Source organism: Phoxinus phoxinus (assembly GCF_949152265.1).
Source record: "Phoxinus phoxinus genome assembly, chromosome: 15".
In the NCBI taxonomy this organism is placed as follows: domain Eukaryota; kingdom Metazoa; phylum Chordata; class Actinopteri; order Cypriniformes; family Leuciscidae; genus Phoxinus; species Phoxinus phoxinus.
This window is the reverse complement of record NC_136890.1, coordinates 22730514-22752305: the sequence shown is the minus strand read 5'-3', so window position 1 is coordinate 22752305 and position 21792 is coordinate 22730514. Positions and strand designations below refer to the sequence as shown.

Here is a 21792-nt window from a genome sequence, read left to right as displayed (position 1 = left end):
CCTCAGTTGTTACACAGATCCTCTAACACTGACCAATAGGAACACAATGACTGACACTCTCTCATTCCATTATTTGACTTTATTAACCACTATCAGTCCAAAAATAAATACAGTAAAGAAAATCAACTTAAATAAGGCTACAATGATAAATGAGACAATATAGACCTACAAATTGTATATGAAATGTTTATGTTAACGTTGTTATATATATATCCTACAGGTTTTTTCTTACTGGCTGAATGTTTTGTGCCCAAGATTTAATTTGATAGTTTTAAAGATTTATGAATAAATTTCTCTCTGGTTTTATTTGGCAGATGTAGTACATTTTTATGGTTATTAGAAGAACATTAGAATATTACAATCTAAAACAAAATAAAAAAGCTTATTAAAGCAAAAGTTAAAATCATAACTTTTAATATTTCTTCTGTTTACTGTAAACTGAAATGGGACAGTGCTTATCATATAAAGTTGTGAATTTCTAAAAAGTTATTGTATGCTCTGTCTGTGTCCATCTCTCCATAAGCAGAGCTCCAGTTTTGTACTCTCAGGTCATCATTAAATGCATTAATTGCTTCTTAAATTTGTAAAACAGGTAAGTGGTCCGTAATATCACAAATAAGCAAGCCATTAATTATGTTATTTGTCAAGAGGTTATCAATTAGGGTTGCACGGTGTGATGCGATTCTACTTTGGTTTTGTTATTGTTGGGAATAAGGACATGGAGTACATTCTTTCAATGAATTCATCAGTCAGTTTGTGTTTGTTTTGGATTTAAAAGGTCAATGTTGAAGTCCCCACAGATGAATAAGGGCTTATTGTTAACTGCTGAAAACAGATCTATCTCTCCATTGAAAGTATCAACACTTGACCCAGGTGATCTATAAACACAACTTATAGCCTAATGTTTTTTTTTCTTTCCATTATTGTTGCTATTGTTATACATTAATTTCCATTACATTATCGAGTACAATTTACATATTGATTAGAACCGAATAATTTATATTTTATGTACATATAGCGCGACCCTACCTCCTGTTTTATTTTGTCTATTTACGTAATGCAGATCATAATCATCTATTTCAAAGTCAATTCTTTTCTCTTGAATGAACCCGGTTTCAGATATGGCTATAACACTGGAGGGATAAACTAAGTTTTGTATATATTCTCTTATTGCATTGAAATTTGTGTACAAACTTCTGCTGTTGAAATGAACAATAGACAAGTTGTCCTTGCAATGCAATTGCTGTATTGTTAATTTGTATAGTAATTAGTTATTGTTTATAGTAGAAAGGAAATTGTTGTCAGGATCAATATCAGTCTCTACATCATGCGTATTGTATTCAGTATATTCAATTACACCCAGATCCAGTTGACAAAGTTGTTCAATTCTCTGCAACAGGTCTGTCTGTATTTGTCCTTTTGACCACCTGTGTGTGGCTCAGTGCTCATTGTGATAGTAAGTCAGATGTTACCTTGATTGTTTCCAGATGGCTGATGTGCATTGTGATCACTTGTCCTCCTCCAGAGACCCATTTAACTTTATAAAGATTTTCCCATTTGTTACCCATGTGTGTTGGATTTTTGCGTTGTTTCTTGAGGTGCTTTCCTGGCTATGTCTGCACATTTTTTGTTAAGTGTTCATTTATACATTCGTCCCTTTGAGTTTGCGGCCTTGTTTTAACAATGCTTGTTATTCCTGTTGACAAATCTCAGAATGACTGCTGGTCTGTCGTTGTTGATCCTTCTGGGTAGAGGGTGGCATGCTTCAATGCAATCCAGAGCCAGCTCTACTCCTTTGCTCTGGAGAAAGGCTCCACTGAGCGCATTCTTTTTTGGGCCCATCCCGCTGAAGCGCCACAGCCTGTGACAGTCAGTTTTAGGTCCAATCTTCATATTGATGTGTAATACTCCTGTAAAGGATGATATTAAAATGAATAGGCCAACACGTTCAAGTGATGCTCCTTCACCATTGCTGTGAATCAATACATTATATACATTAACATGTGCATAGTCTCATACTTTTCATCACAGCTTTACATTACATGCTGGTAATGTAAACACTCAAATTTCATTCATGCCATATCATCCAAGTTCACTCGACTACATGAAGTCATATACACTATCAGTGAATCAGCACGAAATAAACTCATAACAAAGAATGAATGAATAAAGGATAACATGAAACACATACAATAACACTACATGCTCTGTATTTAATCTCCGCATCACCAGAGGCACGCTATCGCGGCACATTTGCTACCATGTGCTCAGCACCGATCGTTAACAATAGACCACTGTACATCGGAAAATAATTAATGCGAACAGTCTACAATGATGGTGTGCATTTTATTTTACACCTGTAAAAGACGATTTTAGACAACACGTCCAAGCGAAGTTCCTTCACCGTTGCTTATCGTGAATGAAGCGTATCCCGTTTCGCGAGAACTCCCTCTACAAATGTAGGCCTACGCAAAGTACGCAATGACGCGAAACACATGCACAACCAATCACACATCCTTCTCCAGCTACAATAATATTTGTAGCCTATTCATTTGAAGCAATTCATATTATACAACCAAAAATATTAGCAACAACAAGTATTTTGATGAAAACAGTAGGCTATAGCCTAATAATAAATCGAATATAAACCTGAAAATAATCTCTTAAAGCATAAACGCATGCAAACCACATAACTGCATAAAAAACCCGATTGAGATAATAATTATGCAACTTATCAAAGAAAAAAAAAATACTGTATAGGCCTATAAAGAAATAAGAAGCTGTTCATTTTGAGAATTATTCAGCTACCGCATGAAAAGGGAAAAAAGATAATAAACTTCAGTAGCCTACAAGGGTAAAACAGATTTGTTTATGAACAATCATAGATTAAATGTGCTTAGTCACTCTTTGTATTTGTATTGCATGTCCAGTTTTAATCTAACGAAACAACATAGATTTCCCGGCCGTCACTCACAAACACTTGAGTTCATTGCGCCGTGCTCCATTGTGATGTCACTGCAGACCGAACAGTCGAGTGCAGATAGGCGATTGTCATGTTTTCTGTGGTGTATCATTGTTTGTTCATTGTAAATGATACAACCTTGCTTAACTTCCCTGAGCTTGTAGTTATGTATAAGTTTGCAATAAAAATAAGAAAATCTTGCTTTTTGTAGCGAGTCGGCGAGTGATCGTGAGTAGCCTATGCTTTTTATTCAGGGTTTGGAGATTTGAATTTTAATAAATATTTGCATTACTCAGATTAGAATCTATTTAAACAATATAATGTTATTGACTCGATGCAGATAAATAAATATGCATACAGTGGTGTGGAACATTTTGGGGAGGCTAATATGTAAATTGGGTTTGATGTTTTTTGATATAGCCTAACGTAAGCTATTTGTTGATATCCGATACACAGATTACATCCTCCTATATTCTTGATATTTAATGACACATTATTCTCTCAATCAACACAACACATTAAATCAACAAATACAGACTATGACCATTTTTACCATTGCATAGCCTAAATAGAGAGCTCCATAGACGTTATCTTGTCTTTGTAAGGAACTCCACACTTCTTTAATATGATCAATTCTCATATGGACCTGTCTTTCAATTTCTCTTGTTTTGAGATCCTTTATATTATTTGACCAACCAATAGAAGATCTGATTACACATTGAATTGATAATGAAAGCTGATTGGCCTTAATGGTTATCTCTGTATCTCTGACTGTACCTGTTTACATATGCCGATGACACCGCGGTCGGTGTATGAATGAGTGAGTGAATGGGTGAATGTAGGGCAATATGTAAAGCGCTTTGGTGGCCATTGGGTCTGTGAAAGCGCTATATAAATGCAGTCCATTTACCATTTACCATATGCGAAAGGAGGTCATTTTCATTTAGCCTCCTTATGCCTTTAATGGCCATTTTGGACAGATACTGCCAATGTCCAATTCAATATTTATTCTCATTGGTTTCATTAATGGAGCCTTTATTGCTGTCATCCTCTTCTATTCGTGCAGTAAATACAATTTGCCTTGACTACAGGCATGATAGAAAAATAGATTTTTTTTTACATTAGCCTATATGCATCTTAGTTGTCCTCATTAGTTAAATTGACTACTTTTTCAGCTTAATTGATCATTTTGAATAGATTTTAAGGAGGCTCTTGGACTGGATTGCCTTGCCTCTTCTGATGAACAGCCATGGGCATACACTGTAGTAGAACATTTATTTTTTTGAGTATTTTAATAACTTTGACAAGCAATCAGCTTCCAGGTTCATATGTGTTTGCTCAACTCATCTCTTCCATTTCTCTGTCTTTTACATTATTTTACAGATAGAGATTGACAGCTTATAGATTGCACAAAGGCATTATTTTTCAGTTCTTTAGATCATCATCAATACAAAATCAATATGAGTTTGTCAACCTTTCCCATCGGTTTTCCTGAGAATGCAGAGCAGTCCTTATGTTCTGAACTCTCAAGTGAGCTCACCATGGCCCTTGCTGCAGGAGAGTGGTGGGCCATAATGGAGGTTTCAAATCCCATCTCTGAGGAGCCTGAGTATGGGGACCTCACCTGAGGCCTGTGGTGGGGAACAATGGAGACAGGAGAAACTCCATCCCCCACATCCTTGAAGTCCACAAAGCAGTGGAGGCAAAACAAGACACGGGGAGCCCCTGTGCCCACCAGGTCCTACCAGGAATCACCTGTGCATGTCCCTGACCTTCAAGGATACATCTGCCCTGAACTCAGATAAAACACTGAAATCCACAGAACAGCAGAGAAAGTGGAGGCAGAAAAGGCCACAGGAAGCACCAGTAGCTGCCGAGTCCCCACAGAAAGCACCTGTGCCCACTGGGTCTCCACAGAGAGCACCTGTGCCCAAGTCTCTACAGAGCCCATCTGTGCCTGCCCCAAAGGTGCGCGCATGTTCCCCACGTGGAGCACCCATGCCAGAAAAGGCACCAAATAGGCGAAAGCCAAATATCCCTGAGCCTCTTAGGCAGGAGCGGCTGCAGCAGCAGAAGCCTCAAGCTCCTTCTCTTCAGAGAACACTGCCTGACAATATACCAAAAAGGCCAAAGCTAAAGATCCCTGAGCCTCTGAGAGGGGAGCTGCTGCAGAAGAGGCCTCAAGCTTCTCCTCCTCAGGGAGCACCCATGCCTGCCAGGTCTACACAGGGAGCACCTGTGGCCACCAAGTCCCAACAGGAAGCACCTGTGCATGTCAGTTCTAGGAAGGGGAGCCTCACCTCAGCACTGTTCTTCACTGATGCATCTGCGAAGGACATGAACTCAGATGCAACACTAAAAACCCTGGAACAGCAGAGAAAGTGGAGGCAGAAAAGGCCACAGGAAGAACCAGTGGCTGTCGAGTCACCACAGAAAGCACCTGTGCCCACTGGGTCTCCACAGGGAGCTCCTGTGCCCAAGTCTCTACAGAGACCACCTGTGCCTCCCCCAAAGGTGCGCGCATGTTCCCCACGTGGAGCACCCATGCCAGAAAAGGTACCAGATAAGCGAAAGCTAAATATCTCTAAGCCTCTTAGGCAGGAGCGGCTACAGCAGCAGAAGCCTCAAGCTCCTTCTCTTCAGAGAACTCTGCCTGACAATATACCAAAAAGGCCAAAGCTAAAGATCCCTGAGCCTCTGAGAGGGGAGCTGCTGCAGCAGAGGCCTCAAGCGTCTTCTCTTAAGGGAGCACCCATGCCTGGCAAGACCGAAAAGAGGGAAAAACTAGAGATCCTAAGATCCTGGAGCCACTGAAGCAGGAGATGCTGCAGGAGATGCCTGTTTGTTGTGCACAGGGATCATCTGTCCCTGACAAGGTTCCAGAGAAGAGAAAACTGATCTCTGAGCTACTGAGGAAGGAGCTGCTGCAGCAGAAGCCTCAAGCCAATAAACATTTACCTGACACCTCCCCAAAATAAAATACGTGTGGAAATTGACAAGAAGGTGCAGCTGAATCCTAAACTGAGGAGCCAGAATCAGATAAGCACTTCACACCTGGACCAGAGGAGTCTTCAGCCCAGGTCCCAGCTGAACCGGAAGAGAGCATTGGTAAGTTCCCTCCTTTTTTTTCAGATTTAAAAATGTAAATACTTTAATAATTTAATATATGACTAGTATATTATGTTCAGTTTATAGAACCCTCATATTGAAATTGTAGAAGGAACGTGTATTAAGATTTTCTCTAAGAATCACTCGTCAAATCTGGTCAGTGTGACATGACATGTCTGTTCCTTCAACAGGACAATGCAGGTGTGGACCAGTCACCTCCACAAAAAATGCAGCGCTTGGCAATCAAAGTCAAGGACCAGCAGTTGGAACCAGGCAGCTTAAAGAAGATGTGCCATTTATGTAGCATATTCATACATTATTGTAACGTTTTAAATATTTGATATATATGTTATATTGTGTTGAAATGTTTTTTTTTTAATGCATTATAAAAAATAAAAAATAAACTGTGTTTTGGTTTATATATCCAGGACAACACATTAATTAACACTAATGTTATAAAGATGTGTTCAGGGGCCCCGTGGAAGAGCTTCTTTTCCTCAAAATGGAAGAGGAGGATGAGGAAATGGCCCTCTAAAATATCATGGAACAGTTGGAGGATTTCAAAGAGCCCTTTTCATTTTGTTTTTAGGGAAGACATGGACTCTTGTTTGTAAGAATGCAATGAAATAATGGGACTGAAAAGTAAACTGTTCTTTCAAGCGTGTTAGGTACATCTCCCATATTCATGTTAGTTCAAAAGAAATACACCATAGTTCGTTTTTAACTTCCGGTCTGGCTTGTGTGTCCTGAAACGTGTGGCGCTGCGGGGCTGCAGATACTATTGGAGCTCTGTCAGACTCAGGACCGCCGCACACCGAGCAGCTGATCTCAGTCAGGTGAGGTCTTGCTGAAGATCTGCTGAGAGAATTGAGGTGAAATGCCTCCCTCTAGTGTTTAAAGTGCAAGGACAAAATATCGTGCCTTTTTGAGGGTTTAGGATTCATTTTCAAATCGTTTCATAAACATTAGACTATGAAGTCAATAGACTAACAATAGAATGATTTGAAAACACTTTCCCGAAATTTGGTCATATGATGGGTCACAGAAATGCATCCCTATATTGCTTGCTGAAGTTCACAGACTAGGCTAATTACAGGCTTTGCCTGCTGCCACTTGGACGTGAGAGAGAATCAGACGACAGTTTCTCACGAAACACCCATTTGGTGACAAATATAACATTTAGAAATAACCTAATACACCAAGCAAGAGGGTTTACAGATAAACAAAAATTTGTAGTTATGCTACTTTTTAAAAATGTGTAGGTAGCCTATAGATTTAAGAGGCAATTTAGCAAAGCCGGTTTTATTTGTTGCGTGAATTAAAAATAATTGCATAGGCTACTATTTATGCAGCTATTTAAGCTATCCTATATTTTACCCTTTGTGTAAGAGAGATAATATATTTTAAATATATAGCATGCATTATAAATTATTATAAATTATTAATGTATTATTTATTTATTTATTTGTATATGTATTATTCAATTTTCTTCTCAAAATATGAAAAGCTTCATAACAGAGGTGGTTGAGGTGAACAGTGCGCGTGGGGAGGCGTCAGCGAGAGAATGTGTGCAGCGCGCGATATGTGTAGCCTACTCTCATATTTTGCATTGTGAAGCGCGAGTCGATTACTACACACTGGATGTAGGCTACCTGCTGAAGAAACACCTTTCAGTGCGCCCAGGGTGGAAATGGGACTCTTCAGCTCGCAACTTTTAATCTAACAGGAGCATTGTCGCAGAGTCTGGATTGTTGACATGGCAGTAGACGGTAATTATTTAGTTTTATTTTCATCAAAAAGATGATCGTAGTAGTTAGATGGTAGCCTACGTTGCACAAGCTAGAGATGACTCGAGGTATCAGTTATCCCATAATACATTTTAAATGTAATTTCTTTTTAATTTCCTGATTATATGGTTTGAATATATTTCATATAGCCTATGTTAAATTTGAATGTAACATTGGTGTTGAAATAGCACCCAGGTGGGCATTTGCATTTCTTATATTTGTAATAATTTAAATATAAGGCATATCTCAGGATAGAATAGCCTTGTACACAGTGACATGGTTAGTTTTAAAGAATTAAGTAGGTTAACAGTCTGATAATTAATGTGTGTATGATGCCTCATTCATTTTGGGGGGCTTTAGTGTGTGCAGTGTCAGCCTTTTAATATGAATCAGTTCAAAATAATTTGAGTCATTTACAATCAATATTATTTGTATGTATCCGGCTATCTAGTATAAGCGTAGAATGGCAAAATAATTCATTTGACATTTTGTGAAGTTTGAGTAAAGTAGCTATTATGTGTTTATGTGAACGTGTTGTAGTTTTGGTTGTGTAAAATGAAAGGTGTTGACACATAGGCTAATCGTGGCTTCTTATTGACTAAATTCTGCGCGAGAATCCACGTCTCAACATGTCCTTCAAAACCTCAAAAGAAAACCCCAATCATCTCACTTTTTCCAGTCTGAGATCACATTGAAACTGAGTACTTTTCTGGTGAACCAGTTACCTGCTGAGCGGTTTGTGTCATACACCACTTTAATGATGGCTTGCATATTCATTTTTGCATTTATCTGCATAGATAATGAGGCCAAACAGATCTGAAGCAGCTATCTCCACATTTCTCTCTCTCTCTCTCTCTCTCTCTCTCTCTCTCTCGTTCGGTCTGTAGCTCATTACTTCACACAGATGTTGTGTTTCACTCCCTTCCCAAGTTCAAACCCCTCATGCTGTTCAGAGATCTTTGGCAAACTTGCTTGGCTCTCACAAGAGAGCACATCGTTAGTTCAGTCCAGTGGGTGCAGCAGGTGAGAAAAACACCTTGGCCTGGATTTAATTATGTGCTTGTGCTTTAGCGAATGAAGCACTGTCATGGATGATGGATCTGTAATATAATATGAATTTAGTGATTTGTCTTTGGTTGGTTTGCTCTTTCATATTGGCACCATGAAGTGTGTCTGTAACCACATATTCAAGATTGAAGGAAAAATTCAACTAAAAGTTTAAATTGTCATCATGTACTCACATTCTGAACTCATTTCTTTGGTGGACCACAAATTGATAATGCTTTTTCCATACAAGGAATATAATGGTGATCAGTGATATTTCAAGCTTATATAATGACCAAAAAAATAAAGATGCAATAAAAGTTTAATTTTGCTCCTAATACAAACATATCATTTGACTTCAGAAGATTTAGAATATAGTGCTACATTTCAGAATATAGTGCTACAAGTCATATTGAGTAAATTTATGGTGCTATTTTGCAGCTTGACAACGACTCTTCACCTTTTACTTTTATAGTATGGAAAAGAGTAACATGAGCATTTTGCCAAGTTGCTCATTTTGTGTTTTACAGAATAAAAAAAAATGTTTTTTTAAATAAAATAGTCTTTTACGATTCAGACTCTGGGAAACCTAACACTAATCTGAATATTCATCTTAGATTTATCATCATCTAAGTTGTTTATGGCCTTGAACGTGCTTTTTGATACAATAATATATTTCCATATGTCATTCAAAAATGAATACTTTTATTCAGCAAGGTCGCATTAAATTAATTAAAAGGGACATTAAAGTCATGTATAAAGTTACAAAAAAAAATATTTTTCAAATAAATACTTTTCTTTTGAACTTTATATTCATCAACGAATCCTGAAAAAATGTATCATATGAATATATGGGTCAGCGACACAAGTGATTTCAGCATTGCTAATAATAAGAAATCTTTCTTGAGCACCAAATCAGCAAATTAGAATGATTTCTGAAGGATCACGTGACACTGAAGACTGAAAATTCAACTAGCCATCACAGGAATAAAATACATTTCAAAATACATTACAATAGAAAACAGTTATTTTAATTTGTAAAAATATTTCAAAATATATGCTGCCTTGATGCAGGATAAGAGACTTCTTTCAAAACCATTTAAAAAAATCTTACCGACCCCCCAAACTTTTGAACAGTAATATAAAAACTCTGCTGCCTATAGATTTTTCTATTTCCCCTTTATTCTAAGCTTTCAGGATGAGATACTGTTTTAGGAGCACATCTTTTTGCACACAAATATAGCAAATAAGGGCAACATCTGTCCAAGACTAACGGGCCTTGACGTGTTTTCACCCCCCAGCCACAGCAGTGCGACATCTCTCTAATGTCTGCTTCAGAGGCACTGCGATGAAAGACTGTTCAACTCTGACTCCGTCCCAAATGCATTCATACAGGCAGGCATCCCCCATGCACTCTTGATGAGGACGGCCTTTGTAGCCGCCTGCGAGGCTGCAGGGAACGAGAGCAAAAGACATCCCTTTTATCTCATCCTGGCCTCCACTTTCAAACACACACACACACAAACTTATAGTCTTTCCCTCTCATCAACCCTTGCTTATGCACACACGCACATGCAGATATAATACCATCACACACACGCACGCTGCCATGCGCGGAGATGACTGATTGTACTCGTTTGTGCTAAGACTAAGGTGGTGATTAGAAGCGTGAGGTTTTAATGAGCACATACGCACACTGTATCTGTCTTTGTCTGTTAATGCACTGGCCTCTCGCAGCTTGTGGGAGAAAATCTACTTAGGCTGCCCACCGACTCATTTACAGTCACTAGTCGAGCAAAACTGTGATGTGCTCTGCTGTATTGCTTTTTGAAATATGCACATTTTCAGTCTTATACTCACAGTATATGTATGGACACATTTGGAAAATGTATTTTTCACAAATATGTATGTTTCACAAGAAAGAGTCATACAGGTTTGGAACGACATAAGGGTAAGTAAAGGATTTTAAAAGAGTATTTTAAAGCTGATGTTTTGTGCCAGAAAGGTCTCGACAAAAGTTTGCAGTTAATTGTATCAATTGCAAATGCTAGTTTTGTCTAGCTCAGCAAGAACTTATGTTTCCGAGGCGTTCGGTATTTAGCGGCACTTAAAGTTTTCCTTCCTGGAAATCTGGAGCCTCATATGCTTTTCATTAGATTACCCCACGGGCTACCAATGCTCTGCTGGTTTATCGCCCTCTGACACTCTAATGCATAATTTTCCCATTAACTTTGCTGACTAGTATCTTTAGGTATTATTTTGGGAAGAATCCAAGCCGCCCAGTCAGCCGCAGCAGATACGCGTCTTTCAAACATTTCTTTTTGTCGAGGCTTAGCTTTTACTTGAGCCTAAACTCTTTCTTAACCACAAAAAACCCCCTAATGACAAACCCAGTCCTTGAACTGACCTGTAACCACAGCATTTTTGACGAATGTAAACATTGAATCTCCCACAAGGCACTAGTCAAGCTGTACATCTCAGTGGTCTGTGTCTTTCTGAAGCGGGAAGTGAAAACACAAGTAAGAAGGGTGGAATGTATATGTCTAAATGAATGCCATATCTCTTTTTTTCTGTTGCAGCGGCCTCCAGTTTTACCTTCTGTCGCCCTGCGGTGGAGTACAGGGCTCTTCCAGAGGATTTTAAGTACCAATTGAGTCGTTGTGCAGGTGGAAACCTTACCTGGCACGAGGGGCACGGCCGCAAAACAGCGGGTGGTCGAACGGTCAAACTACTGCAGCAGCCTGGAACCGAAGGACTGCAGGTGAGACCAACATCTCAGTCCTTCTGAATATGAGTCTACATTGAGCGCGAGAAAGACACAAGTCCTCTTCTTCTGATTAAATAATAAAGATAAGAACAAGGCCAAGCCGTTTATTATATATTCACTGCATCAGCTTCAAATTATCAGCATTTTGTACCATCTCATTAATATGACTTAAGTGTCAAAACGAAGCTCTTTCAAGCTCTTACTATTGCATTTTCACACGATATTGTTGGTCAAAAGAGACATTGAGAAAGACATTATGAAAGACCAGTGTTGGGCAAGCTACTCAAAAATGTTGCTATTGCTGATTACCATATTCATGAGTCATATGAGTAGATAAACTAGTAACTTCACTATTTGCAGTGCAAAGGAATTTGACAGCTGTGAAAAATAGGGAAGTAGGCTGTTGAAACTAGTTATTATACAGCAGAGCTAATGCAATGCAGATTTCAGATTTTCAATAGTTTGGTCATTAAAAGATGCGATTAGAGAATTTGTGTGCAAATATAATGTATGGCGGACGGTTGTTGCATTATTAATAGTGTGAAAAATGTTTCTCAGAAATGCACTTGTGTGAAAACCTGTGCATTAAAAAAGGTGGAGGAGGGCAGACTGGCAACAAAAGGCTTCCTCTCTCTTTCCAGCCATCTAAAAGCTTTAGTTTGAAGTGAGCGAGTTATGCTGTTAGGCCAGAGGGTACTGAAGAGAGAGACCACTCTCCACAGAATGGCTTTATAAAGCCTTGTGGGCCTCAGGTCCCATGGGCACTGCTGATTTGAGCACTGTGAGCAGCTATATGGGTCGTAATGTGTGTTTTTAACTTCATTTGATCTTCTGCATTAGCATATTAATGAAGCAAGTGCCTCTAGTCGGGTGTGCAGAGCTTTGTGGGTCAAAGTCAGTCTCACCCGCACAATTAGACTCCTCTTAGAGTTTACAACAGGTTTGCAGATAATAATTAGGCCCAAACCTGATTTCGTTAAACTGAGATAGATAGATAATATTATCTTAATGAGTTTGTGTTCTGCCTTTAATTAATAGTATTCAAAAGTAATTACTTAAGGCAAATCCAGTGTTCTGTGGTCTTTTCCATTTTCTTTTCCATTTCTCTTTTTCTGGTGCTAAATTAGTTTTTTTATCTCCTCTGTGAACTTAGCAGAGGTGCTGTTCATTTGGACATTTTGTGTTTAGTGGATTAAATATAAGTTAAACTATGTCGTAAAGGAGTCTTTTTGAAAGGACCATATATATGCTCCCCAAGGCTGCATTTAATTGATCAAAAATACAGTAAAAAAACTGTAATATAGTTAAAAAAGATTAAAATTCAAATGAAATATATTTATTAATTGTAATTTATTCCTGTGATGGCAAAGCTGAATTTTCAGCATCATTACTCCAGTCTTCAGTGTCACACGATCCTTAATAAATAATTTTAAATTGCTGATTTGCTGATCTGCTGCTCAAGAAACATTATTACACAATGAAAAAGGCTTTTGCTGCTTAATGAAGCTGATATATTTTTCAGGATTCTTTGATTGAATAGAAATTTCAAAAGTACAGCATTCATTTGAAATAGAAATCATTTATAACATTATAAATGTGTGTACTGTCACTTTTGATCAATATAATGTGCCCCTGCTGAATAAAAGTATTCTTAAAAAAACAAAAACATACTGACCTCAAATTTTTTAATGCTATATATAATATCATATATATATGGCTAAATCTTTCATCTTTTTCCTTATATTTTTATTTCAAATCTCAAACCAATACAATATCAAAATCGTTCACAAATCTTGCTTTTTGCCAGAGTAATTGGAAGAGGAAAGCCAGACTTAAGGTGAATCTTTTGAACTTGGGTTTAAATTTGTTGGATTTTGCTGAACCGGATCAGAGTGCAAAGGTTCAGAGTGTTTGCCTTTGATTTTCCAAAAAGTGAATCCGTGATCAAAAGCTTGGTGCGATCAGACGTCTATGTTAATTTATTCCTCATGAAAACCCCAAACAGGAGCTGATGAGATTCTAACTAACCTCTGCACTTTTTTTGGCCTTAATTTAAACCGTCGTTAATGAATGGTGAACCTTGTTAGCCTTATCCTACAGTGACAGGACAGAGAAACAGCTCTGTTTTATCTCTTCCCCTAATGGCTTCACAAATGCTTTGTTCATATCAGCTACTCTTGTTAGTATTTTTCTGAACAATGCTGTTTTGTGTATGTCAGTATAAAGACTCACTGACGTCTCACCACACAGTGTGCTCATCCCAGAAAAGAAGAAGAAGAAGAAAAGAAAATATAAAAACATGTCACTTTTATCACAAATGTTTTCTCACTTTCATCAGTGCTCTTGTTATTGTCTATAAACTTTGCCAAGACACGCCACTTTCCGCCACCATGCCATCTCAGAAAGATCAAAGAAGAAATGAAGAACTCAAGTTGACTATTTGTAGTAAAACATTTTTTTTTACTATTATGTATGCATTTCTGCACTGGGGGCCATTTTTGATTGTTAGGGTTTGTTTTTCTTTTTCTTTATTGTGCTCACACTGATTCTCTGGGGTCTGTGTGAATGGAAATCATACTATAAATAATTAATATCGTACCTTCAAGTATTCCTCTCTCAAGAGTGTAATTCAAGAGAGAATCTTAAATAATTGCTGTTAAAACAGTGAAAGTTTGACAGCTACTTTATCAAATACATATATAAGCCACAAAAAAATTTTATGTTCATGGTTTACTGTGAGAGCAAAAGATGGGTGCAGATGTAAATGCATTCACTGACATGCTTGATAGTCTCATATTCTCATTTCCAAGGGCTTAGAGGGACCTCGGTGTGTTTATGCCCTAAAGAGAGCATTAGAGACAGTTGAGATGTGCATCCCTCCCAAAACCAGCTGAGTGGAACAGTCACTTATTCAGCCTATATGTGTGCATGCATGCATACATGTATGTGCATGTGCAAGAATGTGTGTGTGCGATTTCCTGCAGTTGCAGAAGAAAGAATTCCCCACTGCCCTCAAGGGCAAACACAGCAAAGGCACAAAGTAGAAAGTTGCCTGAGGGAGAAGAGAGAGAAAGGGAGCAGGGGAGATGGGTGGAAAACTGTGAAGGAGAAAGAAAATTGAAGATGAACTTGAGGGATGGGGTACAGATGGTGGCAAATGGCTTAGAAAAACAAAACAAATAGAGGGAGAAGTGAGAAAATGGAGGGCTGTGATTGTGTGAGGATAAATGACTGTTAATGAATCGGAACACTAAGGAAAGGGAAGAAAATATGCAAAGCACAGTTATTTTATGAAACAAGATTTGCTTCAGGACCCTGAATTTATAGCGACCCATTATGAAATAGTAGAATAGAATATCTAAATAATATATTATATTATACTATACATTAGAGTTTGATTTGGTGTTGGTATGATTTGTAATGTTTTTGAAATAAGACTCTTATGTTCACCAAAGCTGCATTTATTTGATAAAAAAATACAGTAAAATTGTGAATTATTACAATTAATATAAATGTTTTCTATTTTATTGTATTTTAAAATATAGTTTATTCCTGTGATGGCAAATCTGAATTTTCAGCATCATTTTTCCAGTCTCCGGTATCACATGATCATTCTGATTGCTTATTTGATGCTTAAGAAACTTTATTATCAATGTTGAAAACAGTTGCTGCTTAAATTTTTTGTGAAAACCATGATACATTTTTTCAGGATTCTTTAATGAATAAGTTCAAAAGAACAGCTTTTATTTGAAATAGAATATGTAACATTATAAATACCATACTGTCACTTCGATCAATTGATTCTGTCCTTGCTGAATAAAAGCATTAATGTCTTTCGAAAACAACATTTTGCAATGCTCGTTTTGGTGTCACATTAAACAACATCATAATATTGAAAGTCACAGATGCAATCCCTCATAAACTGTGGATGATTTGCTGGAATTATCTTTGCCGGATGGTTTTGTATAAGTCTAATTAGTCTGTGATCATATGGAAGTGTGGGATGAAGGTCAAGCGAGTGTTATTGTGGCTCATGTCATATATTATGGCCTTCATTTATACAGCTCGATGTGCAGAATCATGGCCATGTCCATCAGGCGGCCAATCAGCTGGCTGCGCGCATGAGATGAAAACATCCATCTTAATCACTGCCAGTGCATGACTTGGAGCATTGTTATTTATTTATTTTTAAAAAACATGTATATTTTCCCAGAGGTCTTAGGAGGGAGAGCTGTTTATATTCTTTTTTTATTATTACTGTGCAAGAGATTGGTTTCAAATTAGTAGTACTATAAAAAGTTGTGCATTCATGCATGGTAGGACTCCAGAAGGATGCACACAATTCAGTCACATTTTGAGATTTGTTTTTCGGTTCCACTTCTCTGTGAAATGCATATTTAAATGAGTTTCCCTGTCTCTGTCTCTCTCTTTACCATGCTCTATTTCTTTCTCTTGCAGTTACGTTCAGGTGAATCGTACTCTGTTTACCACACCAGCCCCACCTTGCCGTGTCTCTCCAGGCCAGTGGTTCTGTGGTCTCAGCAGGACGTGTGCAGATGGCTGAAGAAGCACTGTCCGCACAACTACTTGACCTACGTGGAAGCCTTTTCCCACCACGCAATTACAGGTGTGTGATCCAACTTAAAAAAACAAACAAAACAAAAAAAACAATTGTAGCTATTGTATGTAATTTATATCCCTATACATGTAAGCCATTGCATATGCATATAGTAACATTCTGTATAAAATCTCACATCACGATCCTGCACATACAAAAAAAAAAGTTTTAAAGGTAGCCTACCGCATAGTCAGCAGTAAGACCAATCCCCTGACACCAACACATCTACTGAATCTCATATGATATGACAGAAGCATTATCCTTTTAGCTGAAGGTCAGCCAACCTGTGCTCATCTATTCTCCTAAAAACACGTATCTTGTCAAAGAACTTATACTATTTCATTCTCAACCTCTGAATTTACAGTTCACTGTGCTCTACTCTTTCCTGCTCACTTTTCAATATTCAAAAAAAAAAAGTAAAGCACTGGCACTGGAAACTCGCATGTACAAGATTAGAAATCTGCCATATATGCTCATGGACACTGTTTTGTCTTTGAGCCATTCATCTGAGACATACTGTACATGCTATGTCATTTTCAGCATAATTAGGAAAATGACATTGTGACAGCTCTGTAGCTGATGGCGCCTCATGAACATGCACAGCTACTTGCCTGAGCTGTGGAAGACAAAGAAAAAATGTCAATTTCAAGATTTTTAGGGCTTCCAAAAAGAATCAATTCAATTTTAATTTATTTAGAAAGCACAATTTACAATAAGTGCTGTTGACCATCTGTACATGAATATATAATTAAAATACATAACCATAACATACATTCAGACAGGCACAAAGCCGCAGATGAATAAACAGAGCATAAACAGTAAAGCAACACATCACAGATTATAAGGCCGATCAAATAAACGTTTTTAACTTTGATTTAAAAGTGGTAATGTAGGGTCAGTTCTGATTTGAATTGGCGAGCTGTTCTAAAGAAGTGGCTGTGGCGATTGCTCGATCGCCACTAGACTTTAGCCTGGTTTTTGGAACAACTAAAGATGCAGCCAGATGGTGTAGTTTCAGCATCTACCAGCAGGGGCAAATGTGGCCATGCTGACCAACCAAACTTTGACCCCTCGACCACACCAATGACTCCCCATTAGCTCGAAGCTCGCTGGCCATACTGATATCCTTCATTATTTTTGTTGGGGTTTGAAGAATTCTAGCTTGTATATGCGTCTCATATATCTGAGTGTGTCACAGGGTCTCACTCACAGCTTAGACCGCTGCTTCTCCCACTCACTCCTTGAACACGATCTCGCTCACCAGGGACCCATGAGGTTCTTCTATTCTCTCTCGGGTGGACACAAAGCATCAAGCTCACAGACACGCTGGGTGAGATCCAAAGAAAAGTAAATTGAGAGAAAAGGAATTCGGGGAGTTAAAAACACGAGGATGAAATACAGCCACAATGGTTTTTCTGCAAAGCTGTGGACTGAAGTGTTTAGAGTCACAGCACGAGAGGCTCCGTTGGATACAAAGTGGGAAATGAACCCGGGGCGGCCTGTGCCCTCAGGCAGCAGTTCCACACAGCATGTTACCATAGTCACACATGCAAAGATCACTGGGAGCACAGCGATAACAACCTTGCGGGGATTTGCAATGCTGTAACTTGTTTATAGCTGCCAGCAAAACTGTGCATACATAATGCAGAGGCTGCAAAGCTTGTGTGTTTCCAAAGAGATCATGCCTACTGAAATTGTCTCTCTTTCTGTCAATTTGTCTTTGTCAGGTCGTGCTCTTTTGAGACTGAATGGCGAGAAGTTAGAACGGATGGGTTTGGTTCAGGAGACTCTGAGACAAGAGCTTCTCCAGCAGGTTCTACAGCTACAAGTACAAGAGGAAGGGCGCAACTTACAGCTGCTAAGCAGAGGTGTGTGTGTGTGTGTGTGTGTGTGTGTGTGTGTGTGTGTGTGTGTGTGTGTGTGTGTGTGTGTGTGTGTGTGTGTGTGTGTGTGTGTGTGTGTGTGTGTGTGTGCGTCTGTGCGTTCGTGTGTGTGTGAATAAAAAGCAAAAATGAGGAAGAAAGTTTCCGCAGCAGGTGGCATGACCTAAAGCGATAATGTTGCATAATGAAAAATGAAAGTTGTGGGGTTTGGTGTATTTGTGCCTATTTATCTCTCCCTAGCAGTGTTGTTATGCTTCAGTGCAGGGGGTTTTACATTTTTTGATGACAATATGTTGATGACATCATTCCAAAAGCGTAAAGCCAATTTCCATGTATATAGACCCAATTATACTGTGTGAGAAAAATAGTAAGTGCTATTATGTTGTTACTAAAATTTTATTATTCACTATTTTAATGGGATTACTTTTAGCCAAAAAAGTGATTCAAATAATATATGAAAAATATTTTCTTGTATTAAGTTGACAGCATTTTTTTCTACCCACAATTAGAGCTATATTAGATGAATAAACATGAAGGCGGTCATTAAAATAAAATGATCAATGCACTCAAAATATGGATTTTATTAATTTTATGAATGGTCAGTAGTGACAAATAAATATTATAAGAAATAAGTCACTTGTTTATAGTCCCAATTATACTACCTGTCAATATTTTGGGGTCGGTAAGATTTTTTAAATGTTTTTGAAAGAAGTCTCTTCTGCTCACCAAGGCTGCATTTATTTGATCAAAAATAAAACAACAATATTGTGAAATATTATTATAATTTCAAATAACTGTTCTTTATTTTAAGATATTTTTAAGAGATATTTTATTCCTGTGATGGCACAGCTGAATTTTCAGCAGTTATTACTCTGATTCTGATTTGGTGTTCAAGAAACATTTCTTATTATGTTGAAAAGAAACTGTGCTGCTTAATATTTTTGAGGAAACCTTCAAAATTCTTTAATGAACAGAAAGTTCAAAAGAAAAAAATATATTTTTGTAACAGTATAAATGTCTTCACTCTCACTTTTGATCTATTTAATGCATCCTTGCTGAATAAAGGTTTTAAATATATATATAATGACCCCAAACTTTTTGAACCATGGTCTATATTAAAAACCCAAACCCAGAAAGGAAATATCCTGGATTCTCTCGTCCACCATGTGTGTATATATAGGTATTTTTACACATTAAATTCATTCATTCATTCTTTTTTTCTCCATCCCTCATTTTCTTTCACTGTCCCTCTCTTCTCCAGGGCTATCTGGAAACCTGTCATAGCTTCAACCATGCGTGGGGCAGTTCTACCACACTGACTCTGAAGGGACATCAATGTGTCTAGTTAGGTTGAGGCCAGAGACATTTGACTGGAGCTGTCAGGGACTGGGACACGGGGACAGGTTTCAGTTATACAGTACAACTCAGCCTCCAACATCCTCACTATGAAAACTCAGACCACCTCGGATGACACCTACAAAAGGAGCTTTCATGTGCGCCCTTTGATTTATCTATCCCAAATCTGCTTTAAAAATCATAAAATGAAGAAGAAATCCGAAATCTTTGTATCTGATGGAGGTGGACCCAGCTGGCTGTACCAAAGCTCCCTGGATATTGTAAAAACTCCGATCTAGATTAAAGTCTACAAGACGTTCAGAACGTGCGAAAGCCGCGGTGTTATGAAGACCTTTTGCACATAGAAAACAAACTATTTTCTGCTGGAATGTGACCTTACCAGACGTGCCCTCAAACGTATCCGTCAAGACTGTGGTATTGTTTAAGCAAAATGTACTGGTATGCTGGAATCAAATCACATTATAGGCTAGATTCAAACTTGCATTTGTACACAACTGGACTTCCTGTGTCTGGCTATAGGCTGTACTGTTTTTTTTTGTTTCTTGGAACAATACATTTGCTTTTTAACTTAAGATGATTCTGTTTCTGGGAACAGAGATAAAAATGCGTCCAAACGAGTTCCCCACGTGACCATGATAACAGCATTCACACTGAAATGTTGGCCACAAAAGGCTGTGTAAATTACAAAGCTCTGTAAGAGTCTGATAATTGCAGATGACAGATGTAAAGTTAAGGCAAACCGATGACGTGCTGCATTGTGTTTTAAAAAGACTCGAGTCTGGACTTGCACGAGAGACCATAAAGATAACCCACATCAAGATGATGCAGTGTGGGAACCTAAAAGCAGTTTGAGACACGCACAACTTGTAAATGTGTATTCCTGCATTATTTTGTGAAGAGTCTCATGTTATTTTAAGTAATGATAGGAGTCTGATTCCTTAACATGGATTGTTAAGTGTTGTGACACCATGACTCAAACATTCTTTTACTGTGGGAAGTGCATTGGTATTTAAGAAATTTTAAAAGATACTTAATAGGAAACTATTTTCTACTGAAAAATGCTAAACTAGTTCAAGGATTATCTTTACTTTGTTGAAAAGCGAATTGTTTTGTCATTAAACAAATAGGGAAATGTTTTTTAGCCACAGTTCGGATTTCACAATGTGCTTTTACCCGCGGGCAGCGCTGTTCATGTTAAATCTGGATTGTACGTTCTCAGAATGCATTGTCACATTTTCACATGATGTACCAAAAGAAACATTTGCATTTTTTCACACATATTTGTTTGGTTGAGACATACAGTTATAGACCAGTTCTAATAGATCACAAATGTTGAATATCAAATTAATTTGTAAATAATTATGTGCATATATGTATTTGATCTTGCAAAAGATTTCTTGCTGTTTCACAGGTTGTTTTTAATCATTATGAAAGTAGTGATCACAAACACCCCCCCCCCCCCCCTGTCCTCCAAACAAGCTGCACTCAAGCTGTTTTGTGCACTTTGTATTTCAAATAAAGTCAGCCTGCACAACTTTAATCAACATTTTTTTTAAAGAGAATGTGTTTTCTTTCTCTAATAATTGTTTTATATGGGTCATTCCTACAAATCAGTGCCTTTTGAGCTTTGAAACTTTAAAACAAAAAATGAAACCTAGGCTACTCTTTAAAAGTGCATTTGTTTCATAACTTTCACGTTGAATTCTTTTTAGTTTGCCTAAAGGCCCATTCACACCAAGGACAGATAGTTCTAAAAATACTATTTTCAATATTCTCAATGTTAAAAAATAGCAGAGTTCATAGCCTACCACAGCTATAGGCCACATTTACACATAGCCGGGTATTTAGAGAAACGAATATTTCTCCCCCTCCGTTTTCAATAATAACATCGTGCACACAACCCGCATAAATACGCCGTCGAGCGCCTTTATAACTATGCTAAACCTATGGGCGGCAGTGTAGGGAGAAGGATAAAGCCATGCAAGCCAATCAGAATCCTCAGAATCGACAAGAGAGAACCTAAAACCCCGTTTCTCCCAGTTGACACGACAACATATAACCGGCGTTTTCAGAAATCTCCACTTTGGCCGGAGTTTTTAGAAATGATCGTTTTCTGGGATAAAAACGGCGTTTTCGTGTAAATGACAGGCCAAAACGCAGAGAAATATCTGCGTTTTCCCATCGTGTAAACGGGGCCATAGGCTAACGATAACGGCATAAACGATATCGTTGGAACCACAGCCAAAGAACAATAAAAACACTGACAG

General features: G+C 38.0%; 1 protein-coding gene across 1 annotated transcript; it reads left to right on the top strand.

The window, feature by feature from the left end:
• The first annotated feature begins 7608 nt into the window (after positions 1–7608).
• samd10a (sterile alpha motif domain containing 10a) lies at positions 7609–21145 on the top strand. The gene is made up of 5 exons (XM_079637825.1): positions 7609–7839; positions 11481–11662; positions 16127–16295; positions 18014–18154; positions 19431–21145. The coding sequence occupies exons 1-5, from the start codon at positions 7827–7829 to the stop codon at positions 19451–19453; spliced, it is 528 nt and encodes a 175-aa protein (XP_079493951.1). The 5' UTR covers positions 7609–7826; the 3' UTR covers positions 19454–21145.
• The last annotated feature ends 647 nt before the right edge of the window (positions 21146–21792 follow it).

Excerpts from the sequence above, each read along its gene's own strand:
- samd10a (XM_079637825.1), top strand. Across the intron at positions 11,663-16,126 it reads CTGGAACCGAAGGACTGCAG|TTACGTTCAGGTGAATCGTA; the intron begins GTGAGACCAACA and ends TTTCTCTTGCAG. Across the intron at positions 18,155-19,430 it reads CTTACAGCTGCTAAGCAGAG|GGCTATCTGGAAACCTGTCA; the intron begins GTGTGTGTGTGT and ends TCTCTTCTCCAG.